The 16,457-nt window shown below is 39.9% G+C and overlaps 2 protein-coding genes and 1 long non-coding RNA gene across 6 annotated transcripts in view; 1 reads left to right on the top strand and 2 right to left on the bottom strand.

Moving 5' to 3' along the window:
* Positions 1-352: 352 nt before the first annotated feature.
* LOC114569458 (uncharacterized) lies at positions 353-3,826 on the top strand. Its single transcript, XM_028599274.1, has 10 exons — positions 353-460; positions 557-657; positions 781-956; positions 1,302-1,496; positions 1,813-1,899; positions 2,504-2,757; positions 2,838-2,963; positions 3,187-3,327; positions 3,488-3,596; positions 3,702-3,826. Exons 1-10 carry the CDS (start codon positions 401-403, stop codon positions 3,824-3,826), a joined length of 1,374 nt encoding a protein of 457 aa, XP_028455075.1. The 5' UTR covers positions 353-400.
* A 761-nt stretch (positions 3,827-4,587) lies between these two features.
* On the bottom strand, positions 4,588-5,547 carry LOC114570064 (uncharacterized). Its single transcript, XR_003694460.1, has 3 exons — positions 5,484-5,547; positions 5,104-5,374; positions 4,588-4,787 (listed from the first exon to the last, which is right to left on the bottom strand). It is a non-coding gene; the product is annotated as an uncharacterized LOC114570064 (long non-coding RNA).
* A 4,522-nt stretch (positions 5,548-10,069) lies between these two features.
* stat5a (signal transducer and activator of transcription 5a) overlaps positions 10,070-16,457 on the bottom strand; it is a 55,076-nt gene continuing 48,688 nt past the window's right edge. For 3 of the 4 annotated variants that reach the window (XM_028599374.1, XM_028599373.1, XM_028599375.1), the window contains 7 exons: positions 15,764-15,970; positions 14,846-14,940; positions 14,416-14,558; positions 13,165-13,320; positions 12,971-13,022; positions 12,433-12,543; positions 10,070-12,277 (listed from right to left, as the gene is read on the bottom strand). In XM_028599374.1, coding sequence (XP_028455175.1) covers positions 12,154-12,277; positions 12,433-12,543; positions 12,971-13,022; positions 13,165-13,320; positions 14,416-14,558; positions 14,846-14,940; positions 15,764-15,970 — 888 coding nt within the window. In that variant the 3' untranslated portion in view covers positions 10,070-12,153. Of the gene's footprint in view, positions 12,321-12,432; positions 12,544-12,970; positions 13,023-13,164; positions 13,321-14,415; positions 14,559-14,845; positions 14,941-15,763; positions 15,971-16,457 lie in introns of all 4 variants that reach the window. The other variant, XM_028599376.1, reaches the window with a different exon arrangement.

The following is a 16,457-nucleotide window of genomic DNA, read 5'->3' as shown; positions in this document are numbered from 1 at the left end:
CTTGGAGAGCAAAAAGTAACCTTTTCAGGTCAGTGCGAAACTAGGCATTTACCAAAACTAAAAAAAAAGTTTGTACTGTCTGTGGCTTGTTGAAATTATTTGCATTTCTTTTTATAGTGACTCAAACTTAATTGATGTTCATAATGTGAATAATTATCACAGGCTTATTTGCTTAATTTAAGGTGAGGTGAGTTATGATTTTGTTTTGTTTTTTTCTCCAGGGAATGACCACGATCCCATGGTTATAACAAATAAACTAATGGAAGTGTTTCCGAAGCTCCAACAAGGGGGAGGCTTTGAATTTCTAAAACTTGTAGGATCTACTCGGAGTCGAAATCTTGCATTGCTTCAGTGTCCCAGCACTGGATACACCCTTTCCTATCTGAAAGATCCATCGACGATGATTGGACAGGCTACAATCTACATACGTCCACTTCAACAGGATCTACCCTTAGATTGTGTACATAAATTTACAGAGACTTAGTTTAATACATAATCAAAACAAAGATTACTGGTGACTTTTAATCCTTAATTAAAAGCCATTTGTTGTTGTTAGGAGAGCTCACGTCCTGCCTCTGGTCCAGTCATCCCCTGCATCAGTTGTCATAAGGAAGTTCCCTTTTCAGAGATGAAGCTGCACAGATTGAGCTGCAATGGGTATGTACTTCTTAAAGCAATGCAAGGGTAGCATATTCATTTTCTTTGGGAATATGTCTCTCTTAGAGTGTTGTGCACACAAATAGCGACTATGACCATCATTTCAATTGTGTTAACTTCAAGGACACCCATGCAGGGATCAGAAAGAGAACAAGAGGGAGGCCAAAGTGAAGAAGATGATAGTGAGACAGCCCTAGTCAGTGACAGTGTTCCAGTGAGGCCTGAAACATCAGCTGAGAGTGCAGTAGTACCGGCAGTGATTGTCAACGAGGAGTTGGATCGCAAAGAAACAGACAGTGGTTTGTGTCATCACAATAGTGTTGCTATAAGATTGTGTGTAACTGAAAAGTTAATAGAAAGATGACACCTGTAGGATATAATTAGATAATACAGTTACAGACAATTAATAACATGCAACTGGGTTTTTCTATTTTTCTAATATTTAATTTTTGTTCAGAGTGCTGTTTTTATGTCAACTCAGCGTTGTGACAGGTTCTGAAGATGTTGGGTCTCACGTTTTGTCAGTGAAATTAACAAAATTTTCCTCCTGTTCTGTAGAGTGCGAGGATATCTGTATATGCAGGTAACATGCTAACTCACAAGATGTATCTCTGGAATAGATAACTTTATTGTTGTTTGTTTAGAATGGAAGCTTCTTAAAGAACCCACTCAAGCTGCCAAAGTTTTCAAAGAGAATCTGCTAAGGGAACATGCAACTGGGAAACCACTTAGAATGAAGATGGATGTAAGGGACTCTGAAGAGGACAGGGGGCGGGAGCTTCTCTTATTCTATAAACAGCAGCAAGAATGGGCATGTCCACTTCATTGTACTCTGGTTGGTAAGTAATATAAAGTTTATAATATAAATACATCTGTACAGTTTATACCGCTCAAGTTCCTTATATGGAATTGTTAAATGGGAGAATGGAATGCACAAAATTATATAATTGATAAAAATGTTATATGTATGTATGTGAATATTGTGCACAATATACTCTTATCTGGAATAATCAATATTAAGGATGCTGTTCTAGAATTACAGCCAATAGAATTTTGACTGTTTTTCTCCCTTGCTTGTTAAATGTTACCTAATCCAGTTACCTGTATTAGTCCGCCACTTTTTTCCACTGTGTTATTATCAGTATTTTATTTCAGGTGATGTTGCTATCGGAGAGGGTGTGATGCGGTACTTTATGACAACAATCATATCCAAACTCCAGTTTGGATTCAGTCTAGATCTTGGTAAGTATTTTACTAATTTTTTGAAGGTTAATCCATCTATAAATTGCAGGAATGTCTGTCTGTAGCGCATGTCTCTCAAACAGTTAGTCCGATGGATTTCAAACTTGACAGGTGTCTTGCTATGAGTAAGTGCAGTGCCAAGTTTGATGTTGTTTGGATAAACGCAAAAGATAGCGTTACATATATAGGTAAAAGAAGCACACATTGGCTTTTGCTGCTCTTGCCGCTTGCCATTCTCACACTGCATGCAACGCTGACTGAGCACCTGTTTGTGTCTTGACTCGCTCTACACCGCCTCTCTCTATGCGCGCACACACACGTACGTTCTGGTGGTTGAACGCAGATATGTGCTGTTGAGCGGAGGGCCGGTGGGCAATGTTTTGTGTCAGGTAAATCAGTAAGTTGGTAGTAGGGTATACGGGGGAGTTGCATTTGAAGTGGTTTGGGGTCCTTCTGTAAGTCATTTTGGAGTAGGCTACAATTTGGTTTAAGGGAATTCTACAAGCAGCAATACCACAGGCCAGGTTTTTTTTATTTTATTTTTTTTAATGTATTTTAAGAGGTTAATTGTGACATTATTCCCTGCTTTCTTGGTACTTTACAGGAGGAATGGGCCGAACACTGCTATTTGAGGGTGAACCTGACCATCTTGTTCCAGCAGCATCAGAGGCACTTACTGAAAGCAACCTCTTCCGTGTTGCAGGAAGGATGTTGGCCCACACCTTTCTGCATGACGGTCCCCATGTCACAGGACTAAGTCCTGCTGTAATTCATGTACTGTTCAATGGGGACCCTGAAATGGCAACTGTTGTTACAGAAGACTGTCCTGATCTGCACATCAGGAGCATCATAGAACTGGTATGTAACCTAAAAGAAACTTTGCCATGTAAAAAATATTGCTTGGGCAGATATAATAACTTGTATGGTCTTAATTCTAGCTTGAACATGAAGAACTTACACCGGAACAGAAGGACACAGTTTCAGATCTTTCCATGTCTTGGGATCTTCCGGCAGTCACCAAAACAAATCGGAGATGGCTACATAACAAACTTCTACTCCATGCAGTGAGTTCCAAGTGACAGAATTCATTGCTGTACTTGTTGAAATTATAGAATGTGTTGTGAACTCTGGCTTGTTATGTTAACACAAGAGTTTAAGTACTAGAGTTTTAATGGATTTTTATAAAGCACTTTATTGTGCTTTTATTAACATTTTCCCTACTGTGCCAACTTTTGTCAAATTTGGGTTAAGGATTTGGGCTGTAATATGGGTCGGTCTGTCTCCTAGGTCGTTGGGAGGACCATGCGCCAAATTAAACAGTTGAGAAAGGGACTGAAAGATGTGATGGTATGGCCCCTGCTGACATCTAGGCCAGATGTTGTACCACTTCTTTTCCCCAAAATGGCTGACATGCAGTTCACACCCCAGGTAAGTCAGTAATTTAGTTATATTTGTGACTTAACTTGATGAATTTACGTGTATTTTCAATAACTGAGCTGGTTATTTTTCCATTTTCCAAGAATGTGATATGCATAGTCCTTCACCAAAATAAGTTCTCCCTTTTTAAAATTACAATTTGTTCTTTAAGATGCTCCTAGAAAAAATCACATGGCCAGTTGAGGACAGTGATGATGAAGACTTTGACTTAGACACCACCTGCCGCATCACTGGCTTTCTAAGGATGTTCATTGAAACGGGTATAAACCTTATTTTCTCTCTTTACAAATGCTTCTATGTCGCATGGATAGATATGATCAATTAAAGTTGAACTAAATGTCTTTAATCCATTTTATGACTTTTAGCTTCATCAGGTACCCTGGCCCAGCTGCTGACCTTCTGGGTTGGCTGGGAGATGCTTCCTCCTGAACTGAGAGTAGAGATTTCTGGGGAACCCTTCCCACGTCCTCCACATGCTTTGAAACCCTAAAGCTGCCAGCTCATTTCAAAATCTACATGGACTTTGAGAAAGCACTTGTTGCTGCCATAAAAAGTACTGGATTTGGGCTTGTTTAAGTTTTCAGACAGATGTCAATTAGGGCTGGGCAATATTTTAATGTATCTATCGTGATATAACACTAGATATCGTCTTAGATTTTGAAGAAGTGTAATATCGTTACATGGTAAGTTTGGTCTTTTCCTGGTTTCAAAGGCTGCATTACAGTAAAGTGATGTAATTTTCTGAATTTACCAGACTGTTCTAGCTGTTCTATTATTTGCCTTTAACCACTTAGTCATTATATCCACATTATGATGGTTATTTATCCGAAATCTAAATGTGGAAGATATTTTGTGAATGCACTAATTGTCAACCTTACAATATCGTTGCAATATCGACATCGAGGTGTTTGGTCAAAAAATTTCGTGATATTTGATTTTCACCATATTGCCCAGCCCTAATGTCACTGCATACACAGTTCAGATGAATTTACACAAGTTCAGGGTCTTTAAAAACATTAACACACTGTTGACCATATTTTTTTTATTCTACATATTTTTTCCATTTACTGAAATCAAACTGTTCTGCACCTTCAGTGCTAACAGTACAACATTCATGTTAGTCATTCTGTGGACCATAATGAGACAGGAAGCTTCAAAGAACCAGCTTTTTATTTTTCTTTTTTAAAAGGAAAGTAAACTTTAATTTTTTCCTTGCTTGTTGTAACACAACAAATAAAAACATGGGTTGGACATCAGTCTAAGATTCTTGATAACACTTCCACAGTCTCTACATATAGTCTAAGTGCATCAGTAACAGAAACTCCTGGAGCTGGCAAAATTGCAACCTCTTCATCTGAGAGCTCACGGGCCAGCTGAACCTCGGGGACTGACACAGTGCCTCCATGAAGGCAGTGAGGTCCGTTCCAATCGATCCCATATTCTTCAGGAACCTGAATGGATAACAAGCATAATCAATCTTGTACTTAAAACTAGTTTGACATGTCCTTACACAAGATTATTTTTGGTCAGTGAGAGATGAAATGTTACTTATTAAATTCAGTTTTGTAAAATAATACAGCTGTGCATAGTATGCACTGTAGAAACTACAGCTCACATGTTGATCTTTAAAAGCTCGGGAGATTTTAAAGAGACAATCTATAGTAAATGTTTCATTTAAAGTATCACATTTAGCACAATTTTTTTTCTCCCATAATTCCTTTGGGGAAACAATTTAAAAAAAAAAAGTGTTTAAAGTTGATTGTTAACCTCAGTAGGATCCTCCTCAGGGCCTTGCTCTCTGTAACTTCTCCAGAGATGTTGTGGTGACTGATTCCTTTCAGTTCTAAGACCGTGAAAGTTCCAAGCATCTCGAAAAGAGTCGAGGCTTTGCTGAATCAGTGGAAGGAAGATCCGGTGCAGAGCGAAAAGATGGACTTCATTGTCTGGATTCAATGTTCCCTGATCTTCCAATGAAGTGAAGATCTGATAGAAGAGGTCCAGGGCATGTTCATAAACATCTCTCCACATCCTCTCTATTCTGTGTTTAGGATAAAATTGACAAATTGTTAATTTATGTGACCTATACTAAAGTACATTCAACTAGTATGTTAGTTGTGGGAGCCTAGTTGCCAAACATATTTCTTTACCGCTGATTGTGGACACTTCTGCCTGTGATGTGTGAATTCCTGTCGGTACCTCTGCTTCTGATCATGAATTCTGCTACATCTGCATTCCCCCCTTTATCAGACCGTACCCTTGATGGCAGCCCATACTGCTCAACAGCGGCGATAAAGCTCTGTAAAACCGTATGAGCTCTGTTATTGCCGGCCACAGTAAGGTAGACCACTAAACGACTGAATCCATCCACCCCACCGTGGACAACAAATCTCCACCTGTTGCAAACACATGAAAATATACAACTTTATTGTAAAACAATTGAATGAAACATCTAGAAAGATGCATTGTTTATCTGCTAATATCACTGACCTGATAAGCTTATGGTGGCCATCTATATGCCACAAAGAGTTTGGGCCAGGAACAAAAAATACTGCCGTCGCCTTAATACACGCAGCCTCAGGCGTCTCATGTAGACTCCCTCTGCATCGACTCTGCGTAAAGACTCTTGCAGTCTTGAGACTGAGGGAGGAAATTAAAATGAATAACCACACACTCACTGGCTACTTATTTTGAGGATATAGTGGTGTCATAATAAAATACATAATGTGTGTGAAACAGTCAACTATTACAGAACCACCACAGCCTCAAAAATGTACTGTACTGTCAGATATTGTCCCTATTAATTTTTATATATATATATATATATATATATATATATATATATATATATATATATATATATACCACATGCTCGAACAGACATGACCTGAGATTTTTTGCCTCCTATGATTATATCCTTTTCTATGATTATATTATACCCTTTACAGCAGGGGCGGGGGCACATCCGGATAGCTGAGAATATTACTGTCAGATATTGTTCCACCTCTATTAAACAGGAGGCTAAAAATCACAGGACATGTCTATCCTGATGACAAGTCAGCTGTCCTGAAATGTGTGTTTCTCTTCTATTATACACATTCTACATCTCAGAGGCGATGTCTTTCCATAAGCGGGCTTCCTTCAACTTTCAAAGGGGCAGAGCTCCAAATTAAAAATACATTTAAATAATGCCCATATTATTATACTCACTTGGAACATGCACACCTCTTGCATTCAGGTGACCACGCATTAGCTTGTAGCCGGTGTTTGGATGACTTCTGTGAATTTCACTTACAATACGGTCTAACTCCTCATCATTCACAGCTGAATAGAGATCTGTCTTTCTGTACAAACAATAAAAACACAACATCAAGTAATGTTACCTTACACGTCATATTCTTTCCGAGTGTATGAGAGCAGCAATTCATAAACATAAAACTCATGAATTAAGTGTAAATACCTTAAACTGTATTGTTGCATGCGCCTCCTGATGGTCCTCTTTGACACTCCGAACATCGCTGCAATTTGAACTGCGGGAACTCCACAAAAAGTTGATGCTCCAGAACTGCACTCGGTATGTCAAACGCCAAACGCCCCGGTCCCTGTGTGTGTTGGGCCTGATGCCCCCTGGTACCAGAGAAGCGGTGGACAACTTCTTCTAGATTTGCAATCACTCTGTGGTCGATATCTTCGTCGGAAAGTGCGGAAATGACTCCAACAACTTCAATAAGTTCCTCTGCTTTACTAGCTACATGCTCTGGGTCAACAGGTCCTGCTTCTACATCCTCTGCTAAGTTTAAAATGTCTCTAACCAACTCTCTGGAAAGTTCACGGAGATCCTCCATTGTCTCTATCCAAGTACTCTACTTCAGACCAAAGCAATGGATCAGACTAGATTTGCGTTAGCTCCGCCCACTGACTTTGATGGGTCAGTTTGACAGTTTTAAGTAATTCATGAAGCACTGCAACGCAGGATCATGAAATGTAAATGTAAATAGTGAAATAATTACATATGTATTTTACATAAAATAAATCGGTATTTGAATTAATTAATGACACATTTAATTACACAATAATGTATTTAATTCTAATTTTAATTAATTAATGACACATTTAAGTAATTATTTAATGGTGTATTTATTTATTTAATTGTGACAAATAATTATATACGTATTTTACATAAAATTAATCGGTATTTGAATTAATTAATGACACATTTAGTAACACATTTATGTATTTAATTCTAATTTTAATTAATTAATGACACATTTAAGTAATTATTTAATGGTGTATTTATTTATTTAATTGTGGCACTTTTAGTCCTCCATAGAAGTGAGCTTATTAAGAACATTTGCGATCAAGACAGTGTGCTGCTATTGTGGTTCGTGAGTGAAGTGTATTTAAATAATGTGGTTTGCACAAGATCTAACAGTATTATTATCTCTACAGCTGGCTTCCAGTACTTACCGTTTCTTATGTCTGGAGTTTTGAGTGGCCACATTTGACCTCATAAGGAGCAAGAATCCAGATCGGCCCATCTGAACTTTCATTTTCTCAAAGGCAGAGTTGGATACCCAGGGCACGGTTTACATCTATCGCCATTTCTAGCCACTGGGGGACCATAGGCAGGCTGGGGGAACTCATATTAATGTTAAAAAACCTCATAAAACTGAAATTTTCATGCCATGGGACCTTTAACACCTTTTTACAACTGCAATACCCTAAATCAGAATTACTTGGATACAGGAAACTTGCTTTGCCCAGGGGCCAATTTTGCAAAAGGACAGGAGGCCAGCAGCCAGTTAATAAACAAACATGAATAATATCTATCAGATAACATGAATAAACAAATAATAACCAACAAAAAGCCTTTTGCAGCAGCCCCACACAGGTCAGGTGTATTTAAAGGGCATTTCTAGGATTTGAGGACATTCAGGGCTTAGCCAGGACCTCTGGATTCTCCCATACTTTAAAACAAGCTCTATTTTCATGCTTTTTTAAACCCTTATTTACATTCAAAGTATAAGTGTGGATCAATGTATTTTCATTGTGAATGAGAAAATGGTCAGTGGGACAACTGCCACCCTTCTTCATCAAATCTGGCCTTGGGCCGTAAATATCACTGCCCTAAATGAACAACTTTGAATGAAGTTAATTTTTGAACGATCAAACATTGTTTACCTATTTCTCATCATGAACTTTTATGAAGTAGATATTCATATTGTACAAAAATGGTAGAAAACAAGTGACTGACAGCACTTGGGGAAAATCTAAACAATGGCTTTAGAAAACAGTCTGCAGTGAGGAAACGTCTGGTGGTATGTTTAACGTTTGTTGAAATAGGGTTATTCACCGTCTCCTCTATATTTATAGGTGGGCAAACGCATTTTTGTCTCAGTTCATGCATTGTCTTAGTCCGGCGGTGCCGCCGCTAGTTTAGCTTACTTAATGCAATGAATGGAATCCTTTGTTGCCATTAGCATGTCGTGAGTAAAAGTGACCCAACAACAACAAAAACAAAACCTAATTACTTCTTGTGGCTTGTGTATTCACAACGAGTAAAAATAGCAATGCAGATTAAGACTAGACAATTTCCTAGGTAGATATTGACTTGCGACTATATTGGGTGGAAGTAGACTACAGCCGAAGCACTGCTACTTGGGCACAGAGATATCGGCAGCCCGCAGAGCTCCATGACTGGCACAAAGTCACTGTTTCTGGGTTGCTGGACATCCAAATGCTGCTGCCCTGACTGAGATCCGCGGGGCTCCGCGGCAGGCAGCCTGTGGGGCTCTGCGGCCGGTGCAAAGTCACTGTTTCTGGGTTACTGGATAACCAAATGACACTGCCCTGACTGAGCTCCGCGGGTCTCGGCGGGCCGCAGTAACCCAGAAACTGTGACTTTGCGCCGGTCGTGGAGCTCCGCGGGCTGCAGATATCTCTTTGCCCGAGTAGCAGTGCTTCGGCTGTAGCCTACTTCCACCCAATAAAGTCCCAAGTCAGTATCTGCCTAGGAAATCGTCTAGTCTTACATCTGCATTGCTATTTTTACACTTTGTGAATACGCAGGCTACAAGAAGTAATTAGGTTTTGTTGTTGTCACTTTCACTCATGACATACTAACGGCAACAAAGGATTCCATTCATTACGCTAAGCTAAGCTAGCGGCGATGGACTAAGACAATGCATGCACTGAGACAAAAATGCATTTGCCCACCTATATATATACCAGACCACAATTATAGTTAAAATGTGCGGTGAATAACCCTATTTCAACAAACGGTGGGATATTCCTTTAAGGTAAACATATTATATTATTTCATTTTAACTATAATTGTGGTCTCTTCAAGGGATAGGATGAAGGGTTTCTCTGAAAAATGAGGGACTTTCTCATGTGAAACACCTGTAAAATACATTCTTTTGACCCAAAGCCTAGTTTTCTCTGACAAAAAGGCTCATACTGTAGAGTGTATTGGTAAGTGAAATAGTTTGTTATACATTTAAACATAAAATCCCTTGAAAGAGAAACTCATTTCACATGTTGCATTGTATTAATAATGCCGCACTGCACAGTAACTCTTTTGACAGTTGCACCAAAAAAGGGTTTCCTCATATAGTGTACTGTATATCATGCAGTTGAACACAATACTTTGTCCCTACACATTCCTGTTGAATCCAGGTGAGCTTCTGGAGTGCCACTCTACTGCTTGGGGATTAAATGGTGTTGACTGCACACATTAAAAAAATAGCATTTATTTTGTAGTGACATTAGAATCTTCTGTACTTCTACAGGTTGAGTTAAAATTATTTATAAAACTGTATTTTCCTATTTTTTAACTCAACAGCTGTTTCTCTTGTGATAAACCCAAACCACAAACATGGTACATATACATCGAAGAGCACACAGCGCCATCTACATCATCAAATAATACACACGCTACAGTGGAACAAAGCTTTAAAAATGATGAGAAAAAAATGGTAATGAAAGATATATCACAAGACTGCCCATGTAGCTTGAGATTATAAAAAACAGGAAATAAAAGCAACATACAAAAAAAAGTTTGAGGAAGAAATGAAAGATAGACAAGGGAATATCTTTAATACTGTAATGTCTGTCAGACAAACACAAAAGTACATCATTAATTCTTCCCTGATTTCCAGTTGCTCGGTGTCCTTTTTCAACTGATACTTCTGGTGATACGAGACTTGAAACTTGCTCAGACTGAGGAAGCATTGGTACTTCTATCCTCAACAGGGTCATGCAAAGGGGGTTACATTCAATAGGGGGAGTGCCAGAGAAACAATAATAAAATAGAGTTATGATAGAGAAAATAAATTCATATAGTCTGTATACATTGATCATTTTCTACTTGGCTTATACATCAGCTAAGCAAAGCAATTCATTCCTGAGGTGAAAGGCTGTTGAAATATTTTCTAATCAGCATTGTGTGTGTATGTGTGTCAGAGGAGGGAGTGGGTTAATAGTCTCAACCTCTTCTATTGGTTATCTTTTATGTGTAGCAAAATTGGGACACACACTGAAACCTAATCTTGAAACAAAATCCATACAAAGAAACTGACATGACACTACATCCTTGAGTTCTATATGTGACCCAGCGGCTGGTGAGTCTGTGCAAGCATTCAAAGCCTGCATCTATCTATTTACTGGATGCCTTGCAACTTTAGCTGCTGGTGCGATCATGTTGTCACACAGAGATTTGCGCACGCCGTTTTGCCACAGTGTCGTGATACAGGTATGGGGACAAGTGGACGAATGGGCAGAAAAGTCCGAAGGGAGCCAAATATTCATGGATTACCCGATCAGACGAGTGGCACTTCCTGCCTCTAGACTTCATCAGGTGAGTGGCTTCAAGCATAAAACAGTCGGACAACAAGGAGATCTCCTTCACACGTATAAACACAAATCACAAGAAGAAAACCTAATGGACGTACCTACTGGTGTGAATGTGGTGCAGAAATGACTGTCAGTAGAATAAGGCGAGGTAGCATTGATGAGGGGAACAGAGGGACCTGAGAGGACAAGCAGGCAGCGCTGGGTAAATGCTTAGATTTGCATTTCAAGATACAAACAGAAGACAAATAGCCTTGTGAGAGCAAGGGAGGTGCATGAAACTCTCCCTGCTGGGTTTCAGCTGGTGAACAAATCAGAACAAATACATTGTACACTTGCGTGCGTGTACTGTGTGCTGATGTGTGTGCTGTCAGTTGCAGCAAGCAAAGAGAGTCGCTCTGCCTTAGGTTAGTGTATGTGGATTCAAAAAGATTGACTGTAACTCTGCAGAGCAATAACTCCAATTATGTTGTTAAGAGCAAAAGCAAAACTCTTCATTAAAGTTTCTTTTTTTTTGTCAAAGGGCAAGTTCAATGTCACTATCAAAATACGTATAACCCATTTACAAAGCAGAAAATAACAAAATAAAACATTTAACTGTTAAAATGACTTCATACAGTAGCTTTCTTTTTTAAATCTGCTCAAAATCAATTGGAAATGCATGCACAATGTGAATGAACATTACCTTTTCTTTTTCACAATATTGTAACATTGTAGGTTTTGCTTTATACCTAGTCTGTTTTACAAACACGTATGGACACAAATAAAACTAAGAGAAGTCACTGACATGCATGCTCTCATGCTAAACAGAAAAAGAAATTCACAACCATTATTAACATTTCACATTATAGCTATCTGAAAAAAGAAATGAGAAATGACTGGAATTAAACCATGAGAAATGTCAATGCAAGTGGGGCAAGTTGGGAGGCAGGGTTTGTTTGGTGTTGTCACGGGTTAAAAGGTCAAGGGTCAGGACTGTTGGCCACCCCACTGGCTCTCTACGGGCCGCCGAAGGAGCTCCTCTACATGCCTCGCCACGTCCATGGTGTCGTCCAGGTCGAACTCTCCGTCCGCGTCCAACATAGAGTCACTCCTGCCACAGGACACAGAGTGGAGCCAAACCACACTCAGACAAGCTGGCAGCACATCACCAAAAAAACCAGCAGGAGCAACAAGACACTCTTTACTTTCAGAAAATTCTCACTCACACAGAGACGCTCATAATGTTCAAAGGACTTGTTGACTCACATAGGTGGGTATATGCCATAGTTGTGAGGGTGATTGACGGGTGCTGGGGAGGCGCCGTGATCCATATAGGTAGGATTTCCGCTTGCTGGGTCTGGATTGGCTGTAGTAAACCTACACGCACACGCACACACACACACACACACACAGATAAAAGCCTATAAGTCTATATTCAGCAGTTGCCTAAGCAACTACCCTCAGCGTGTTTTCCAGGCCTCGCTGCATCATTATGGCCATTCTCTGTACCGCGGGAGAACCAACCGTGGAGACAGGCAGCGGGGCTTGCTAACTAACAAGCCTAACTCTAATGATGAGTGGAAGACAAGCTCGCTCAGGAACCCTGGCCATCCCTAATTGGCCTCCTCCAACTGTAACAGCTAACTAATAGCTGATCTGAATTCAGGGTCCAATATTTAGTGATTAACTCTAAATGTTGCCACAGAGGAAAAACTGGTGGTTGGACGGCAGGGAAGAAGGAAAGGAGAGACGGGGCAGGAATGGAAGAACAGGAGGAAAGGCAAACAGGAAGTGGGATACTTACTCGGGCACCACTTGTTTGATTTGCGGTTTCACGTAGCCATCCACTGCTTTGGCTTTAAAACAAACAAGCACAGGGAGAGATCTCAGTACAGTTGCTGTACCGCAATCAATACATCCGTTCACTATGAAGGCTTTGAAGCTGTGATATATCATTTTGAAAGTAACAGCAGCCTGTGCAAACAGAACGTTGCTTACAGAGTGGTGGGGTATAATATTTGGAGAAAACTTCATCCTTGGGTCTGTCGGGGTAGAGGAACAGGAGGTGATTGAGATCACTGATGCGATCAGCCAGAGAGCGAATGGAGAAGTCTTTGGTTGTGTAGGGCATGAGGTTCCAAACCATTCTCTCACCTGGAGAAACACAGCACCCACACCACAGTATCAGCAATAACAGCAATATAATCAGCCTTTCTTCAGAACATTTTAATTTCAGTATTTTTACAGACATCTAAAATACTGTTGTTTCTAAAAACTACATCACTGGTAGAAGTTTCAACTATATTATCAAAGTGCCATCTAACTCAAAGCTCCAATTGGCCACTTTAAACTTGCAATAACTGATTTTTGAATTGTGACAAAGAGCCTTAAAATGTATCTGGCTTTTCCTGAACCTGGTTCATGATGATTTTTGAAAATTGGAAAATGATGCCATCTCAAACTTGGGGTTGTTAACTGTCACGGTCACACAGGTTATCATTTGTCATTTTTGATTGGATGCTAAGCTTCAAGAAGGCAGGTCTTAACCGAAAATGAGCCTGCCTGAGGGTTTGTTTAGTTTCAGTCTATTAATCAACCTCAATGAACTGAAACGGTGAGATCAGTGCACGATAATTGACACAAGGACCTCCCAGTTGGTTAAGCGATGTTGCAGGTGAACGAGTAGATTGACCATGAAAAGTGAAGGTGCATCCTTCCTTAAAGCTATAGTGCATAGTTTCAGCCGCCCCCATGAGGAATTCTAAGTAATGACAACAAAATTGTAGGCGCGTCCACATGATGCAAGCCTTCCATGACCGCGCCCCGCCCCCCTCCTCCACGCTGTTGCTAGTAGCCAAGGAGGATTAAAAAAACATTATGGACTCTTCAGAAGAGGTAATTATCTTCACTCCAGTTTCTGTGCGGGAAAGTCACTGGACGACACAATCTTCTGAACATAGCCATACTGAGAAATACAGAGAGATTTGTGTGGAGCTGATAGTCTTAATTTGCTTTGTAGCAACTCATTTGGCGATGGCTTGAATGTAACAGACGTTCATTAATATCAAAAAGTTATGCACTAAAGCTTTAATATTGGCAATCAAGTCATTCAGAGCATGTTGCAGTTGTTCAGTAGCTGGTACATCAACAAGGCTTAGCAGCAGCAGTGATTAAATCTCCTAGACCTAATATCAAAACATGTTAACAGTACTACCTCTATCGTGACAGTAACACATTTACATGTTTTACCTGCTTTGTTGGGATTTTCTGCCACCCAGGCAATTGTAATTCCTCCGATCTCAGAGTCACTAAAACGCAGAAGGAAAGTACCGTTGGGTTTGGACATGAGCATGTCCTGAGCCTGCTGCTTGTTCACAAAACCCAATATGGCTCTATAAAAGAGAGATATAGAGAAAAACAAAAGACATTAAAACTGTTCATCCTAGTTTATTGGGGAGAGCAAGTCCAGCTCCCCAGGTTGCCATGGAAAATCATGAAAGTACTGTAAACCATTGGATGAGTAGTAGAGACTGACAAAATAGTGACAGGAAAAAATTTACTTGCACAGAATGTGCAGTCCAAATTAAAAAATAAATAGAGGTAGTGCTTTTATTTTTCTGTTCTGCCACATTTTACAGCCAAAGTTTGAACATAACTAAAAACTCTGCAGTTCCTTTACCCGTCATTCCAGTGTGGTTTGAGATGCTTTTTTGTGAGTTCCATTACTCCATCAAACCACTGCCAAAATGTAAAGTTCCTCCCTGGCAAGCTTTCCTGCAAGCAAAAGGTTTGGGAAAAAAATATTTTTTTTAATGATTATTTTTGGGCTTTTCCACATTTAACTGATAGGACAACTAGGTGAGAGAGAGGGGGACGACATGCAGGAAATAGTCACAGGTCAGACTCGAACCCTGGACCGCTGCGTCGAGGCATAAACCTCTCAGTATATGGGCACCTGCTCTACCTACCCGGCCAGTAATAGTACTTCTTTTAAAAGGTTTTCACATTCACCCATGTACAACCAGTCCATAAATATAGAAAACAACATGTCCTCATGTGTGCAGCTGTATGTGTATACTGTATATTGTGTGTGAGGAAAAAGAAGAGCTAGAGAAACTGTGTGTATGTGTGTAGCTTATACACCAGTCTGTGAAGCGGCGGAAACTTGATGTTCCTGTAATCTAATGAGACTGATGGTGTGTGGTTAATGCGAGTGCGTTTTCTGCCATCGCCAGCTGCTTTGAGCCAGAAAATGAGGCCTCCAGCTATTCACTGTGTGGACAAACAGGCCCATTAAAATGAAGAGCTGGCCACCAATAAGGCGCTCTCACCCAAGGCAACTACAGAAAAGGGCTATAAGAGCGCTGCAAATGGACCACGAAATATTTCTATGTATGAATAACCAACAGTAAATGATTCCATGGAGAACAAGCATGCGGATGAAAACGCTTACTGAAACTGGCTTGGGGGCATTTTAAAAATGCAAAGAGGAGAAAACCCTCTGTGAGTATGTTAGAAGTCAATACATTAAAACTGATAACAGATAATTAGTATGCTCTTTATACAAGCTGCTAGAGAGGCAGAGACTGGCGCTGACCCGGTTAAACTGTGACCAAGTCATAGTCATGTTGCGGTAGTCGTCAGGGTTGTTGCTGGAGCTGCTGAAGGCCTTTTGAGCCAGGAAGACCAGGTTCTCCTCTGACAGGCCTCGGTTACTCTGCACCTCAGCCTTGTACTTCATGTTTATGGCATCGCACAGCTGAGGCCAAAGCACTTTATCTGGCACGAGGAAAGGCACCCGTCCCTGTAGACGCAGAGGATTCACATGAGCTTTATCGACACAAGCAAGGCGGCAGCAGAATGCAAAAACATCGGTGTAGATAAAATGTGCAAACGTGAGCACTAAATAAAAGCACATGCAGCTATTTCTATTTGCATCGTTTCTGCAAGGATTAAGCACATTCTTCATGAACTGATCCAGATAGAAAAAAAAAAAAAAATTATCAAGTAGATAGACCAAACATACAGTATACAGAAATGAATCTACTTGTTTCTTTTTAACTATGATTATTTGACATTATGTGCATGTTTATGTTTATTTATTTATTTTTCTTGCACAATTTAAGTTGTATACCCTCTGAATGTTATTGTGGGTGGGGGGATATTTACCAGCCCAAACATATGCATGCAGTGAATTGTCAAAGCTGTATTAACAGAAATTCAGAAATAAACTTTTTTCAAAAATAAATTAATCTACTCGGTAACTCGATCAACTTGATCCTAAATGAAAA

Source organism: Perca flavescens, chromosome 15 (assembly GCF_004354835.1).
Source record: "Perca flavescens isolate YP-PL-M2 chromosome 15, PFLA_1.0, whole genome shotgun sequence".
Taxonomy (NCBI): domain Eukaryota; kingdom Metazoa; phylum Chordata; class Actinopteri; order Perciformes; family Percidae; genus Perca; species Perca flavescens.
Note: the sequence above shows the minus strand (reverse complement) of the source record. Positions and strands in the feature narration are given on the sequence as shown.

Bases quoted from the DNA above. Each gene is read 5' to 3' on its own strand.
- LOC114569458 (XM_028599274.1), top strand. From the start codon at position 401: ATGATTGGACAGGCTACAATCTACATACGTCCACTTCAACAGGATCTA. The intron at 658-780 runs GTATGTACTTCT...GTTAACTTCAAG, and splicing joins CACAGATTGAGCTGCAATGG to GACACCCATGCAGGGATCAG. The intron at 2,758-2,837 runs GTATGTAACCTA...TCTTAATTCTAG, and splicing joins TCAGGAGCATCATAGAACTG to CTTGAACATGAAGAACTTAC.